The sequence below is a fragment of the Chlorocebus sabaeus genome, chromosome 22, assembly GCF_047675955.1.
Source record: "Chlorocebus sabaeus isolate Y175 chromosome 22, mChlSab1.0.hap1, whole genome shotgun sequence".
Taxonomy (NCBI): domain Eukaryota; kingdom Metazoa; phylum Chordata; class Mammalia; order Primates; family Cercopithecidae; genus Chlorocebus; species Chlorocebus sabaeus.
Window position 1 is genome coordinate 86,995,400 of NC_132925.1, and position 14,441 is coordinate 87,009,840.

Genomic DNA, 14,441 nt, shown 5'->3' on the forward strand with positions numbered 1-14,441 from the left:
GGAGGTCTAAGCAGCAGTGGGCACCATTGCACCACTGCACTCCAACCTGGGTGACAGGGCCAGAGGCTGTCTCAAAAAAAAAAAAAAAAAAAGCGCTCTAGAAAAGGGAGGCATTGGCTGGAACAAATGATGAATTCTTTTGGCACCCCTGAGCTTTCTTGGGCAGACATTTCAAAGGGGCCTAGGTCCACCTAGAGATCCGCCGTTAGGCTATTAGCATGACGCCATGCTAGAGTTTAGTCAGGTCTCTTTAGTGCAGTGGTTAGGGCAGTCGTTAACTGCTGAGGAGTCTTTGTAGTTCTCAACTAGCAGGCGAAAGTTTTTAGGGATGAAAGGTACTGATATCTCCAATTTACTTTGAATGTATCAAAAAATAGGATGGATTGCTGGATGCAGAGACGGCATGTGATAAAGCGGATACAGCAAATGTTACTGGTAGAGTCTGTCACCAATCATTAGAACATGAGCTCCAGGAGGGCAGGGGCTTTGTCGGCCTGGCACATAGGCAGTCAATAAATATTCGTAGAATGAACGAACAATACTTGTAACGGGCTTAGGACAAACAAGTGCACAATAAGAGGAAGCTTTCCCTGACTCTGCCGTGGCGGGGACCCGGACGGTGGAACCGACGAACAGATAGCGCGCTGGGCCTGAAGAAGTCGCTCTGGCCTCCTGGAGCCTCTGCTCTATGGCGGGTCCTCCCGGGGCTGCGGAACCGCTCTGGCCGCTCGTGGCGTCCGCTCTATGGCGGTCTTGTGGGGGACGCAGGAGCATGCGCAGGACTGCTCCCGGCCCGGATCGCTATGGCAGCGGCGTCGCCTAGGGCTGGGACCCTGCGATCCCGCCCGGGCGTGGCTGCCTCAACAGCCGCCCCCACTGCACACTTTAGGGCATGAACCGAGCCTCCTGCTGCCGCCCGCTGCCCTACCCGCCGCTGCTGCCGCATCCCGACTCTGGGCCAGCGCTGGGAACATGCCCCTGGCCGCCTACTGCTACCTGCGGGTCGTGGGCCAGGGGAGCTACGGAGAGGTGACGCTTGTGAAGCACCGGCGGGACGGCAAGCAGGTCTGCAGGGGTGAGGCCCGGCAAGGGCCGGGGGCGGGCAGAGGTGCGCTGAGGGCGCCTACCGGTAGATTAGATCGGGAGTGGTCGCAAGGGGCTCATCTCGGATGGCATTTCCTCAGGGAGATGGTCCCAGACCAAGATGAGGCCAGGCCTCCCTGTAATATGCGCCCAGAACTTCCTCTACTTCTTTGTTGTATTAATTTTTTTCCTTTTAATTTTCATTTTCTTTAATTACGATTCTTCGTTTTATGAAAAATTTTCAGTCTCTGCATATCTATTTCTTTGTTGTATTAATTGACATGCTTGATCTACACACCTTTCTCCTACCCCCGACAATCTCATGAGAGCAGGTATCATGCATTCCCAGGACTTAACACAGCGCCTAGCAAGCATTATTCCTTGCATAATGGGCCCCAAACGTCTCTACTGTAGACTACTGGACTCACTTAAAACTCGGACTCATTTTCTTCCCGCTAAACCTTCTTTCATGTCTTCCGTTTCAGTGAATAGCGACACCAACCCACCAGTTGCCCAAGCCGGACACCTGAAGTCATTTTTAAGCCTCCCCACGCACCCCAACACTGATTATATTTATCTATCACTAAGACAGTAGGCCTCCTCTCATCTCTATTGGTACCACCCCAATCCAGGACACCTTGTTTTCTCTAGCTAGGCTATGGCCACAGTTTCCCAACTGGTCGCCGCTACTTGACTTGCTTTTCTCCAATCCATCACTTTCATTGCAGCCTTAGTGATCCTTCTAAAATTTAAATCTGATGTTGTCACTCCTCCTTTCTTTAAAACACTTTATCCCATTACCCTCAGGATAATCAACCAATTCTTCAATGTGGTATATTAATAGGGTGACAATATAATGTATTGTACAAACTGGGACAATTTTGAAACTGAAAGGAGGCACTATCAATAGTTACACCAGGACAATAGGACTGCTCCAGCCAAGCTGAGAGGAGATGTCCCCGTTAAATATAGGGCCCAATTGCCTGTTCTTCCTTGTCTCTGGTGCTAGTTGCTTTGTCTGAAACACAAGCTCATGCATAAGAGATTTATTCAGTAGGCATTGGGGGAATCATTGGATTTTGGGGCTGATAAAAGGGAATTAGCAATAGCTAGTTTGAGCTTTAGTTTACACTTCACAAAACACATTTATATATGTGTTGAAGAAATGAATTGTATGGTCTTTGAAATGATTGAGGGCAATGTATTAGGTGTTAGAGGCTATTGATTTCTTTTAAGTGTGAATAATTTTCTATGCTGAAGATCAGTGACTATTAAACTTATGGGGCCATGGATCCCTTTGAGTATCTAATGTAATCCATGGACTATTCTGTCTGCAAATGTATATTCAGGCCATATTTTATGCACCTTTTTGGGAGAGTTTAGATGTTAAGAAATTTTTTTTTTTTTTTTTTTTTTTTAATTTTTTTTGAGACAGAGTCTTGCTCTGCCTCCCAGGCTGGAGTGCAGTGGTGCGATCTTAGCTCACTGCTGCAATTTCTGCATCCCACGTTCAAGCGATTCTCCTGTGTCAGCCTTCCGAATTGCTGAGACTACAGTTACACACCACCACGCCGGGCTAATTTTTGTATTTTTGGTAGAGACGGGTTTCACCGTGTTGACCAGGCTGGTCTTGAACTCCTGACCTCAGGTGATCCACCCACCTTGCCCTCCCAAAGTGCTGGAATTACAGTCGTGAGCCACTGTGTACGGCCAGACATTAAGAAATTGCTAACACAGGTTTTATAATTGATCCAATGGTATGTTATCTTGAACTCACTTTTTTTAGTCATTAATGAAATTGTGAAATGCAGATGGAAAGGTAATTTTTTTGTGGCCCTACAGTGCTATAAATCTAACTTATAAGAAGTATCATTAATAATAGCAAATATTTTCCCCGATTTTGTACTTGGTGAAAAACAAAATGAATAGGTTATCTGACAGGCTCTACAAGGTTGGTTTTGAGGATATTCTTGAGAGCCCTTAGATAACTCTGAGGCCACAAATCTTATGTTTATTTGCACATTGTAAAAATACATGTTTTCTTTTTAGTATGTCATCAAAAAACTGAACCTCCGAAATGCCTCTAGCCGAGAGCGGCGAGCTGCTGAACAGGAAGCCCAGCTCTTGTCTCAGTTGAAGCATCCCAACATTGTCACCTACAAGGAGTCATGGGAAGGAGGAGATGGTCTGCTCTACATTGTCATGGGCTTCTGTGAAGGAGGTGATCTGTACCGAAAGCTTAAGGAGCAGAAAGGGCAGCTTCTGCCTGAGAATCAGGTGGTAGAGTGGTTTGTACAGATCGCCATGGCTTTGCAGGTACTGTGTAGACTAATAGCATCCTAGCTTGTTCCCAGATGACAAGAAGATGGCAGGTGTATTTTAGGAAAATTTTTCTTCAGATACTTACATATGGAAATGTATTTTTTGGAAAATTCATTTGTGAAGTTGACCCAGTCACTCTAGCTATAGCATTGGAACTTTTCTAAGAAACTGATACCTATATTAAAATAGACCTAGATTTCATGTCTAATTGCAGGGGAAGCCCACTCATTTAGTATTTATAGCAAAGTCAATTTTAAGGACCCTGAGGCAACCAAGAGCAAAGAGTGACTATGTTTGTTATCTGTTGGTCAGTTGTGTCATGCTGAAAGGTAGCTAGGCTAATTGATACGCCCAAGTGATTTCATCTATCACCCTGCTGGGGTACAGTAGATGGAAATGCAAAATAAGTTTTCTTTTTTTTTTGTTTTTTAGAATTGGGCAGCACTTCATTCTATAAGATGGAATAAGTGTTCCTACAAGTTTGTGTTTTAATATGCATGTAACTCAAAAGCAAGACTGTTTATGAAATATTATTTTGGAACTGGGTAGACTTGTCCAGAATTAATTGACCATGTTTAAATTCTGAGATACTTTCTCTAAATAAAAATGCTCTTGCTATACTTGAAAATATTATTAAGCTGAGGATTTCATGTGTCTAACTTTGTATAAGTTGCCTACCTTCAGTGGGAGTTTGTAAGCATTTTTTTTTTTTGAGACAGAGTGTCACTGTCGCCCAGATTCAAGTGCAATGGCACAATCATGGCTTGTTCCAACCTCCCACTCCTGTGTTCAAGATTCTCATGCTTCAGCCTCCCAAGTAGCTGGGATTATAGGCATGCGTCACCATGCCCAGCTAATTTTTGTATTTTTTTAGTAGAGATGGGGTTTTGCCATGTTGGCCAGGCTGGTCTTGAACTCCTGGCCTCAAGTGATCCGCCCACCTCAGCCTCCCAAACTGCTGAACAATGCGCCCGGCCTGTAAACATATTTTTAAACTGGATTCATGTAGTCCCAAAATGTATTAATTGTCAAGCTACCAGAGAACAGTTTTGATGTGTACTGGGTAAGTCAATGCATAGAACTTAATTTTCTCATTTGAAATATTGTAAATTAGACCTTTTATTTAGAGATTATAAAGCAATGATGTTTGGTAGGTATTTGTTTGTTGAATAAGGAATTGTATGGTTGGTTACTCTTTATGGTCAAAGACTGTAACTCATGCCATTGCTGATGGTATATAATAGGCCAGGAATAAATACATAATTAAGTCTATTTATATGTAATAAAATCTTGTTTCTTTCCTCAGTATTTACATGAAAAACACATCCTTCATCGAGATCTGAAAACTCAAAATGTCTTCCTAACAAGAACAAACATCATCAAAGTGGGGGACCTAGGAATTGCCCGAGTGTTAGAGAACCACTGTGACATGGCTAGCACACTCATTGGCACACCCTACTACATGAGCCCTGAATTGTTCTCAAACAAACCCTACAACTATAAGGTAGAATTGGGCTCTGTATGCTGGCTTACCTTGTCTCTAGGAGAGTACTCGTAATTTCAGAAGTTAGTTAAGTCAGATAATTATGAATTGGTTTAAGGAAAATGTTTTCTTTTTTTAAAGGGGAAAAAATGTAAATAAGCTATTCTGACATTTAACCATTTACTGTTTTTATTTTCTAGTCTGATGTTTGGGCTCTAGGATGCTGTGTCTATGAAATGGCTACCCTGAAGCATGCTTTCAATGCAAAAGATATGAATTCTTTAGTTTATCGGATTATTGAAGGAAAGGTAAAGAATAATCTAGAACTAATTGACCAGTATTTCTATAGTGCAGCTTTATAAATAGCTACTAGCAAAATCATTGATGATTTTGATGAGTCAGTGAGTAATTATTGATATTGGGTTGATAGTTAACAGTGGTGGGTCCCCTCTGTGGGGAAGGTCAGACTAGAGGGAAAGGGATTGATGGATCATTTCTTAATATTAATCTGTAAGACGGCTTAATGGCTGAAAAGAATTGGCTTTTTGAAAACCTATGCCTATAGTCATAGGATGTGCAGATGCCCTGAGAGGCTATTTATCTCTTCTTCTAAGCAGCCTATGATTGAATGAGCTACATTTAAAATGAGTTTACCCTGTTTGAACTTGTTGTTCCTTTGATAATCATCACAATAATCAATAACTAGTTAAGAACCACAGAAAGCATTGTGTCTGATGTAGACTCCAGAGTGACCGACTTTGTATGTTCCATGAGGCTAGTTGCCCTTTATAGTGTCAGGCATCCGTGTACTGTTAAGGGATTTTTTTTTTTTTTTTGAGATGGAGTTTTGCTCTTGTCTCCTAGGCTGTAGTGCAATGGCATGATCTCAGCTCACAGCAACCTCTACCTCCTGGGTTCAAGTGATTCTCGTGCCTTAGCTTACCAAGTAGCTGGGATTACAGGCATATGTCACCATGCCCAGCTAATTTTTATATTTTTAGTACAGATGGGGTTTTACCATGTTGGCCAGGCTGGTCTCGAACCTCAGGTGACGTGCCCGCCTCAGCCTCCCAAAATGCTGGGATTGCAGGTGTGAGCCACCGCGCCTGGCCAATGTACTGTTAAGTTTTAAAGGCCATGAATCACCTATTGATTTTAATACTATCCCACAACTCATTTAATTTTTCAATTTGAAACATATTGAAAAACATACACAAAAGTAAAATTTTCCCATGATGCCACTACTTAAGAATCAAACAAGAAGGGAGTGAAATTCTCTTCTCCTTCTATTCCCATTCCCTGGAAGATGACCATTGCTAGCAATTTGGTACATGGCCTTTCTGTTTTTTTCCTGCCTTTATACAGACATAACTCTGTGTGTGTGTGTGCATGTGCACACGTATGCCCACAGATTCTTAAACTGAAATGGAATCAGGCTGTTTACATGGTACATAACTTGTTTTTTTGACTTAATACATGAGGGACATCTTTCCAAGTTGGTACCTGCAAGTCTTGTTTTTTTTTTTTTTTTTTTTTTTTAAGACGGAGTCTCACTCTGTCACCCAGGCTGGAGTGCAGTAGCACAATCTTGGCTCACTGCAAGCTCTACCTCCTGGGTTCACACTATTCTCCTGCCTCAGCCTCCCAAGTAGCTGGGACTACAGGTGCCCGCCACCATGCCCAGCTAATTTTTTGTAGTTTTAGTAGATACAGAGTTTCACTGTGTTAGCCAGGATGGTCTCGATCTCCTGACCTCATGATCCACCCGTCTGGCCTCCCAAAGTGCTGGGATTACAGGCATGAGCCACTGTGACTGGCTTCTTCTTTATAAGAAGAATGTATGATAATTTATTCCACAGATCCACTATGGGACATTTATGTTTCCAGTTGTTTACTACTGCAAGAACAGTACTGCATTGAACATCCTGGTACATAAGTCTTTAGGAAACTCATACTCTTATTTCTGAATGAGAGTGTCATCAGATGGGACTGCTGGGTTGAAGGATATACTTTTATAATTTTACAACTTGTTATCTTACAACTGGGATACCAGTACGCTTCCTGTAGACTAACATACTGATTGTTTTCTGCTTATGTGGATATATGACTATAAATAAATATTGGGAAACCTCTATCAGCTTTTACTTTGTTTCACAAGACCATTAGTCATAATTACAGTATTATTTTTCTTTGTAGCTGCCACCAATGCCAAGGGATTATAGCCCAGAGTTGGCAGAACTGATAAGAACAATGCTGAACAAAAGGCCTGAAGAAAGGCCGTCTGTGAGGAGCATCCTGAGGCAGCCTTATATAAAGCGGCAAATCTCCTTCTTTTTGGAGGCCACAAAGATGTAAGCTACTTCCCTTGCAAATAGCTGGGCTAAATAGATGGGGTAAAAGAGGGTGGCTTCTATAATATTCATATGTGAGAATTAATGGTGGGTTTTTTTTTTTAAAAACAAGAAATAAAATGGCCTGATTACATATGTAGAGGAGGCAAGATTCTACCCTCTTAGGGTTTTTTGGCTGAGTTTGAGAATTAAACTTACAATTTAACAGGAGAAAAGCATATAGATTTATTAAATACCTGAATAAGTTTTATGTGACACAGGAGCCCTCACAAGGAAATGAAGACCCAAAGAAGGGGCAAAACCTAAATGCTTTTGTGCTTGATTCAACAAAGAAAGGGAATTGTGGAAAAGTAAACTATGTGGAGAGGCTAAAGGAAGATAAGAATTATTTTAATAAGGCCTGTTTATAGAATTCTCTCAGTTCAGCTTTCCATTCTTAATAATAAGAATGTTACTTTCCTTCTGATACAGGGAGGACATATTTCATATGGGAGTTTTATCTTCTGCTTTCTGGAAGAAAAAGGGAAGGTCAGAGTATCCTTCTTGCACTTACTTTTTTTTTTTTTTTGAGATGGAGTCTTGCTGTGTCACCCAGGCTGGAGTGCAATGGCATGACCTCAGCTCACTGCAACCTCCGCCTCTTGGGTTCAAGCAATTCTCCTGCATCAGCCTCCCCAGTAGCTGGGATTATAGGCGCCCGCCACTGTGCCCGGCTAATTTTTGTATTTTTAGTAGATACAGGGTTTCACCATGTTGGCCAGACTGGTCTTGAACTCCTGACCTCGTGATCCGCCCGCCTCAGCCTCCCAAAGCTTGCACTTACTTTTTAAAGAACCTTAGCCCAAAATGATCTTTATGCCAAAGTAGCACTTTTGGCATGGCATATTCTCCCAGGCTTCAAATACATGTTGAAATTTGCTTAATTGCTAAAATCAGAAATTTGGAGAACCACTGTCACATTCCTCAGAGGGTTCTAAGACATATAGTGTAAATTTATTTTATTTTATTTAATTTTATTTATTTTATTTTTATTTTTTATTTTTTTAATTTTTTTTAAAAGGACATATGCACTACTCTGGGCTCACTGCCTATGAGTTAGCCCTGTTCTCAAGGAGCAGCCAAATAATAAAAGAGGGCTGGCCGGGTGCGGTGGCTCAAGCCTGTAATCCCAGCACTTTGGGAGGCCGAGATGGGCGGATCACGAGGTCAGGAGATGGAGACCATCCTGGCTAACACGGTGAAACCCCGTCTCTACTAAAAAATACAAAAAGCTAGCCGGGCGAGGTGGTGGGCGCCTGTAGTCCCAGCTACTTGGGAGGCTGAGGCAGGAGAATGGCGGGAACCCGGGAGGCGGAGTTTGCAGTGAGCTGAGATCCGGCCACTGCACTCCAGCCTGGGCGACAGAGCGAGACTCCGTCTCAAAAAAAAAAAAAAAAAAAAAAAAAAAAAGAGGGCATATGTTTTAGAACTCATATTATAATTAGAGATTATCTGAGAAACCTATATGTCTTACTATGTAATATGGTAATATTTAAAAAGTAGTGCTCACATTTCTGAGAGCTTGCATAAAGTTCCCTCTTCATTCATATAACTTCCCGAGAGAATTCCTTGCTTTGACTTGCAGGTCCTGCCTTTACTAAACAGGTGTTCCAGGATCTAAGACTTAGGGCTGGACAAAACTATCACAATCTGTTTGGCTTCTCCTCTTGCCTTGTGAGAGAGGTGGCAATGCTACAGATTCCTGAGGGAATAAAGAATAACCATCTTGGCCGGGCGCGGTGGCTCACGCCTATAATCCCAGCACTTTGGGAGGCCGAGACGGGTGGATCACGAGGTCAGGAGATCGAGACCATCCTGGCTAACACGGTGAAACCCCGTCTCTACTAAAAATACAAAAAATTAGCCGGGCGCAGTGGCGGGCGCCTGTAGTCCCAACTACTCGGGAGGCTGAGGCAGGAGAATGGTGTAAACCCGGGAGGCGGAGCTTGCAGTGAGCTGAGATCCGGCTACTGCACTCCAGCCTGGGTGACAGGGCGAGACTTCGTCTCAAAAAAAAAAAAAAGAATAACCATCTTTTTGTGTACATTGTCTATATAATTTCCCACCAAGCAGAACTTTGGCCTTCCAGTACACTGATCTCCATGCTTGTCTTGAATTCTCCAGAGGTTTAGCCCAGTTTTAAAACTGACATGCTAAAATAGTTGGGGATATTATTCCTGTATACATTTATTCTATAAGCATTAAGTATACCAATCAGTTTTACTCTCAAAGTTAGCCAAGCAGTTGTGATATTATTACAAACATGTAAAATTTGAAAATGAAAATTAACGTGGTACTCCCATATGTGAAGCAGTCTCCCACAGAATTTTTATTTTGGAATAATTTTGTATAAGCAGAAAAGTTGGAAAGATAGTGTGGACAGTTCCTGTATACCCCTCATCTAATTTCTTCTGTGATTACTAGATTACATACCCTGATGCATTTGTCAAAACTAAGAAACCATCATTGAAATATTACTATTCACTCGGCCATGCGTGGTGGCTCATGCCTGTAATCCCAGCACTTTGGGAGGCTGAGGCTGGCAGATCACCTGAGGTCAGGAGTTTGAGACAAGCCTGGCCAACATGGCGAAACCCCATCTCTACTAAAAAAGAAATACAAAAAAATTAGCCAGGCGTGGTGGCACACACCTGTAGCTGCAGCTACTCAGGAGGCTGAGGCACAAGAATTGCTTGAACCCGGGCAGTGGAGGTTGCAATGAGCTGAGATCACACCACTGCACTCTAGCCTGGGTGACAGAGTGAGATTCTGTCTCAATTAAAAAAAAAAAAAAGAAAGAAAGAAAAGTATTACTATTGACTAAATTTCAGACTTTCTTTGGCTTTCACCAGTTTTTTTTCTCTAACGTCTCTTTTCTATTCCAGGATCCAATCCAGGATATAGTACATCTAATCAGGGGTCTGTGATCGTTTCTCACTTTCTTTATTTTTTATGACCTTGTTTCTTTCAAAGACTACTGGTCAGGTGTTTTGTAGGATGCCCCTTAGATTTTTAGAAAACTGTTCTCTATAAATGGTGCAGTTCTGTAAGGGAATTCATTGTATACACACACTCCCACCTATACGTAGAAACCCATAATCTTCAGTATATTGATAATAACTCTTTCTTTTCTTCTTCATAAAGAAAAACCTCCAAAAGTAACATTAAAAATGGTGACTCTAAATCCAAGCCTTTTGCTACAGTGGTTTCCGGAAAGGCAGAATCAAATCATGAAGTAATCCACCCCCAACCACACTCTTCTGAGGACTCCCAGACATATATAATGGTATGTTTCTTTTTAAAGGGTATGTGTTTTAGAAACTGCACTTAGAAAAATGGGCCATTTAAGCAAATTATTTTATGTGAAATGATTATGCTTTACTAGAGATTCTGTTGTACAATTAATTCCTTATTGTAAAGAAAGAGTACTGGTTAAGTGATTGATTTAGCTTTATCCAAATTGGGCTGTCAAAATGTTCATGAAATCAGTGCTGTAATAACTTTTAAGAATTTTTTAGGTGAAATTTATATAACGAAATTAACCATTTTAAAGTAAACAATTAAGGTGGGTGCGGTGGCTCATGCCTGCAATTCTAGCACTCTGGGAGGCCGAGGCTGGCAGATCACCTGAGGTCAGGAGTTCAAGACCAGCCTGGCCAACATGGAGAAACCCCGTCTCTACTAAAAATACAAAAATTAGCCAACTGTGGTGGCGTGTGCCTGTAGTCCTAGCTACTCAGGAGGCAGAGGGAGGAGAATAGCTTGAACCTGGGAGACGGAGGTTGCAGTGAGCCAAGATTGTACGACTGTACTCCAACCTGGGTGACAGAATGAGACACTGTTTCAAAAATAAAAATAAATAATTAAATAAAGTGATCAATTAAGTGTGGCCAGTACATTCACAGTGTAGTGCAACCATCACTTCTATGTAGTTCCAAAACATTTTCATCACCCCAAAGGAAATCTCTTCCTCATTAAGCAGTCACTCCCCATTTTGTCCTTCACCTAGCCTCTGGCAACCACCAGTGTGTTTCCTGTCTCTATGAAGTCACCTTTCCTGGATATTTCATGTAAATAGGATCATTAAATATATGACCTTTTGTTTCTGGTGTCTTCCACATAGCATATTTTCAAGGTTGATCCATGTAGCATGTATAAATACTTCATTTCTTTTTAGGTCTGGCTACCATTGTATGGATATACCACAGTTTGTTTATCCATTCATCCATTAGTAGACATTTGAGTTTTTTTCACCTTTTGGCTATTGCTATGAATATATGTGTACATGTAGTTGAGTACCTGCTTTCCGTTCTTTTGTGTCCATACCTAGCAGTGGAATTACTGAATCAAATGGTAATTTTTGATTTGACTTTTTTTTGGTTTGACTTTTTGAGGAACTGTTGCACTGTTTTCTACAGTGGCTGTACCATTTGACATTCCCATCAGCACTGCACAAGGGTTTCAGTTTCTCTACATCTTTGCCGACACTTGTTATTTTCTGATTTTTTTATTCTAGCCATCCTAGCGGGTGTAAAGTGGTATCCTATTGTATTTTTGATTTGTATTTCCCTAATGATTAATGACATACAGCATCTTTTCACATGCGTGTTGGCCATTTGTATGTCTTCTTTGGAGAAATATCTGCTAAAGCTTTTGCCTTTTTTTTTTATACAGGGTCTCACTCTGTTGCCTAGGCTGGAGTACAGTGGTGTGATCATGGCTCACTCTAGCTTCTACCTCTCGGGATCAAGTGATCCTCCCACCTCAGCCTCCTGAGTAGCTGGGACCACAGCATGCTGCCATGCCTGGCTAATTTTTTTATTTGTAGAGACAACATCTTTCTATATTGCCCGGGCTGGTCTCAAACTCCTGGGCTCAGGCGATCCTCCTACCTTGGCTTTCCAAACAAAGTGCTGGGTTTACAGACATGAGCCACTGTGCCCAGGCTTTTTTTTTCTTTTTTTAAGAGAGGATCTTGCTCTGTCACCCAGGCTGGAGTATAGTGGCATCATCATAGCTCACCACAGCCTCTGAACTTGACTCAAGGGATCCTCCTACCTCAGCCTTCCGATTAACTGGGTCTACAGGTGCACGCCACCATACCTGGCTAACTATTACGATTATTTTTGTAGAGGTGGGTCTCACTATGTTGCTCAGGCTGGTCTCGAACTCCTGGGCCCAAGCAGTTCAGTTCTTCTGCCTTTTCCTCCCAAAGTGCTGATATTACAGGTATGAGCCACATCACCCAGCCCCTGCCCAGTTTTAAATTGTGTTTTTGTCTTTTTGTTGTTGAGTCGTAAGAGTTCTCTATCTGTGTTCCAGATGCTAGTCCCTTGTCAGACTAGTATCTGGTCAAACTTGCAATATTTTCTCCATTGTATAGGTTGTCTTTTCTTTCCCTTTTTAATTAACTTTTCTTTTTTGTTTTTAAAAATTTCTTTTGTTTTCTTCACTTTCTTGATAATGTCCTTTTCACAAAAGCTTCTAATTTTGATGAAGTCCAGTTTATCTATTTTTTTATTTTGTAGTCATAGCTAAGAATCCCTTGCCAAATCCAACGTCTTGAAGGTTTATGCCATAGTTTCTTATAACAATTTTATAGTTTTAGCTCTTATATTTAGGTTGTCGATCCAATTTTAGTTTTTTCATTATGATAAAATACACATAATGTAAAATTTACTATCTTAATCGTTTGTAAATGTACAATTCAGTGGTGTTAAATACATCTATAATGTTATGCAGCCATCATCACTCATCTTCATGACTCTCATATTGTAAAACTGAACTCTGTTCTCTTTAAACAGTATCTCCCCATTCCCTACTACCCCAGTCCCTGGCAACCACTGTTCTACCATTCTTCTTCTTCTTTTTTTTTTTTTTTTGAGATGGAGTCTTGCTGTGTCGCCCAGGCTAGAGTGCAGTGGCATGATCTCAGCTCACTGCAACCTCCACCTCCCTGGTTCAAGCAATTCCCCTGCCTCAGCCTCCCGAATAGCTGGGATTACAGGTGCATGCCACGACATCTAGCTAATTTTTTTGTGTTATTAGTAGAGACAGGGTTTCACCATGTTGGCCAGACTGGTCTCCAACCCTTGACCTCAGGCAATCCACCCGCCTCGGCCTCCCAAAGTGCTGAGATTACAGGTGTGAGCCACTGTGCCTGGCCCACCATTCTACTTTCTATCTCCATGGTTTTGACTAGTGTAAGTACCTTGGATAAGGGGATCATGCAGTATTTGTCTTTCATGACTGCCTTGTTTCGTTTCACATAATATCCTCAAGGTTCATCCATGTTGTGACATATGTCAGAATTTCCTTCCTTTTTAATGCTGAATAATATGTTGTATGTGTCCCACATTTTGTTTATCCGGTTCATCTGCAGATGTACATTTGTGTTGTTTCCACCTTTTTGCTATTGTGAATAATGCTGCTATGAACATGGGTGTACACGTATCTCTTTGAGACCCTGATTTCTTTTTTCTTTTTTTCTGAGATGGAGTCTCACTGTTACCCAGGTTGGAGTGCAATGGCGCAATCTTGGCTCACTGTAACTTCCACCTCCTGGGTTCAAGCGATTCTCCTGCCTCGGCCTCCCAAGTAGCTGGGATTACGGGCATGTGCCACCATGCCCAGCTAATTTTTGTATTTTTAGTAGAGATGGGATTTCACCATGTTGGCCAGGCTGGTCTCAAACTCCTGACCTCAAGTGATCCACCCGCCTTAGCCTCCCAAAGTGCTGGAATTACAGGTGTGAGCCACTGCTCCCAGCCAAGACCCTGATTTCTGTTTTTTTGGGTATATAACCAGAAGTGGAACTGCTGACCACATGGTAATTCTATTTTTAACTTTTTGAGGACCTGTAGTACTGTTTTCCACAACTTCTGTATCATTTTACCTTCCTATCAGCAGTACACAAAGGTTCCAGTTTCTCTACATTCTCACCAGTACTTGTTATTTTCTGGGATTTGTTAGTAATAGCCATCCTAATGGGCATGAGATGGTATCTCATTGTAGTTTTGATTTGCATTTCCCTAGTGATTAGTTATATTGAGCATTTTTTGTGTGCTTCTTGGCCATTTGCATATCTTTTTGGCAGGAGTGTCTATTCAAGTCCTTTGCCCATTTTTGAGTTGGGTCGTTCATTTTTTGCTGTTGAATTTTAG

At 41.7% G+C, this 14,441-nt stretch overlaps 1 protein-coding gene across 13 annotated transcripts in view; it reads left to right on the top strand.

Moving 5' to 3' along the window:
- The first annotated feature begins 762 nt into the window (after window positions 1-762).
- The window catches only part of NEK4 (NIMA related kinase 4), a 70,920-nt gene continuing 57,241 nt past the window's right edge, over window positions 763-14,441 (top strand). For 6 of the 13 annotated variants that reach the window (XM_007984538.3, XM_073010097.1, XM_007984544.3 and 3 more), the window contains exons 1-6: window positions 765-1,065; window positions 3,133-3,399; window positions 4,712-4,909; window positions 5,089-5,196; window positions 7,085-7,239; window positions 10,423-10,564. In XM_007984538.3, the coding sequence (XP_007982729.2) occupies window positions 973-1,065; window positions 3,133-3,399; window positions 4,712-4,909; window positions 5,089-5,196; window positions 7,085-7,239; window positions 10,423-10,564 (963 nt within the window). In that variant the 5' untranslated portion in view covers window positions 765-972. Of the gene's footprint in view, window positions 1,066-3,132; window positions 3,400-4,711; window positions 4,910-5,088; window positions 5,197-7,084; window positions 7,240-10,422; window positions 10,565-14,441 lie in introns of all 13 variants that reach the window. The other 7 variants (XM_038003796.2, XM_073010094.1, XM_073010095.1 and 4 more) reach the window with 2 other exon arrangements.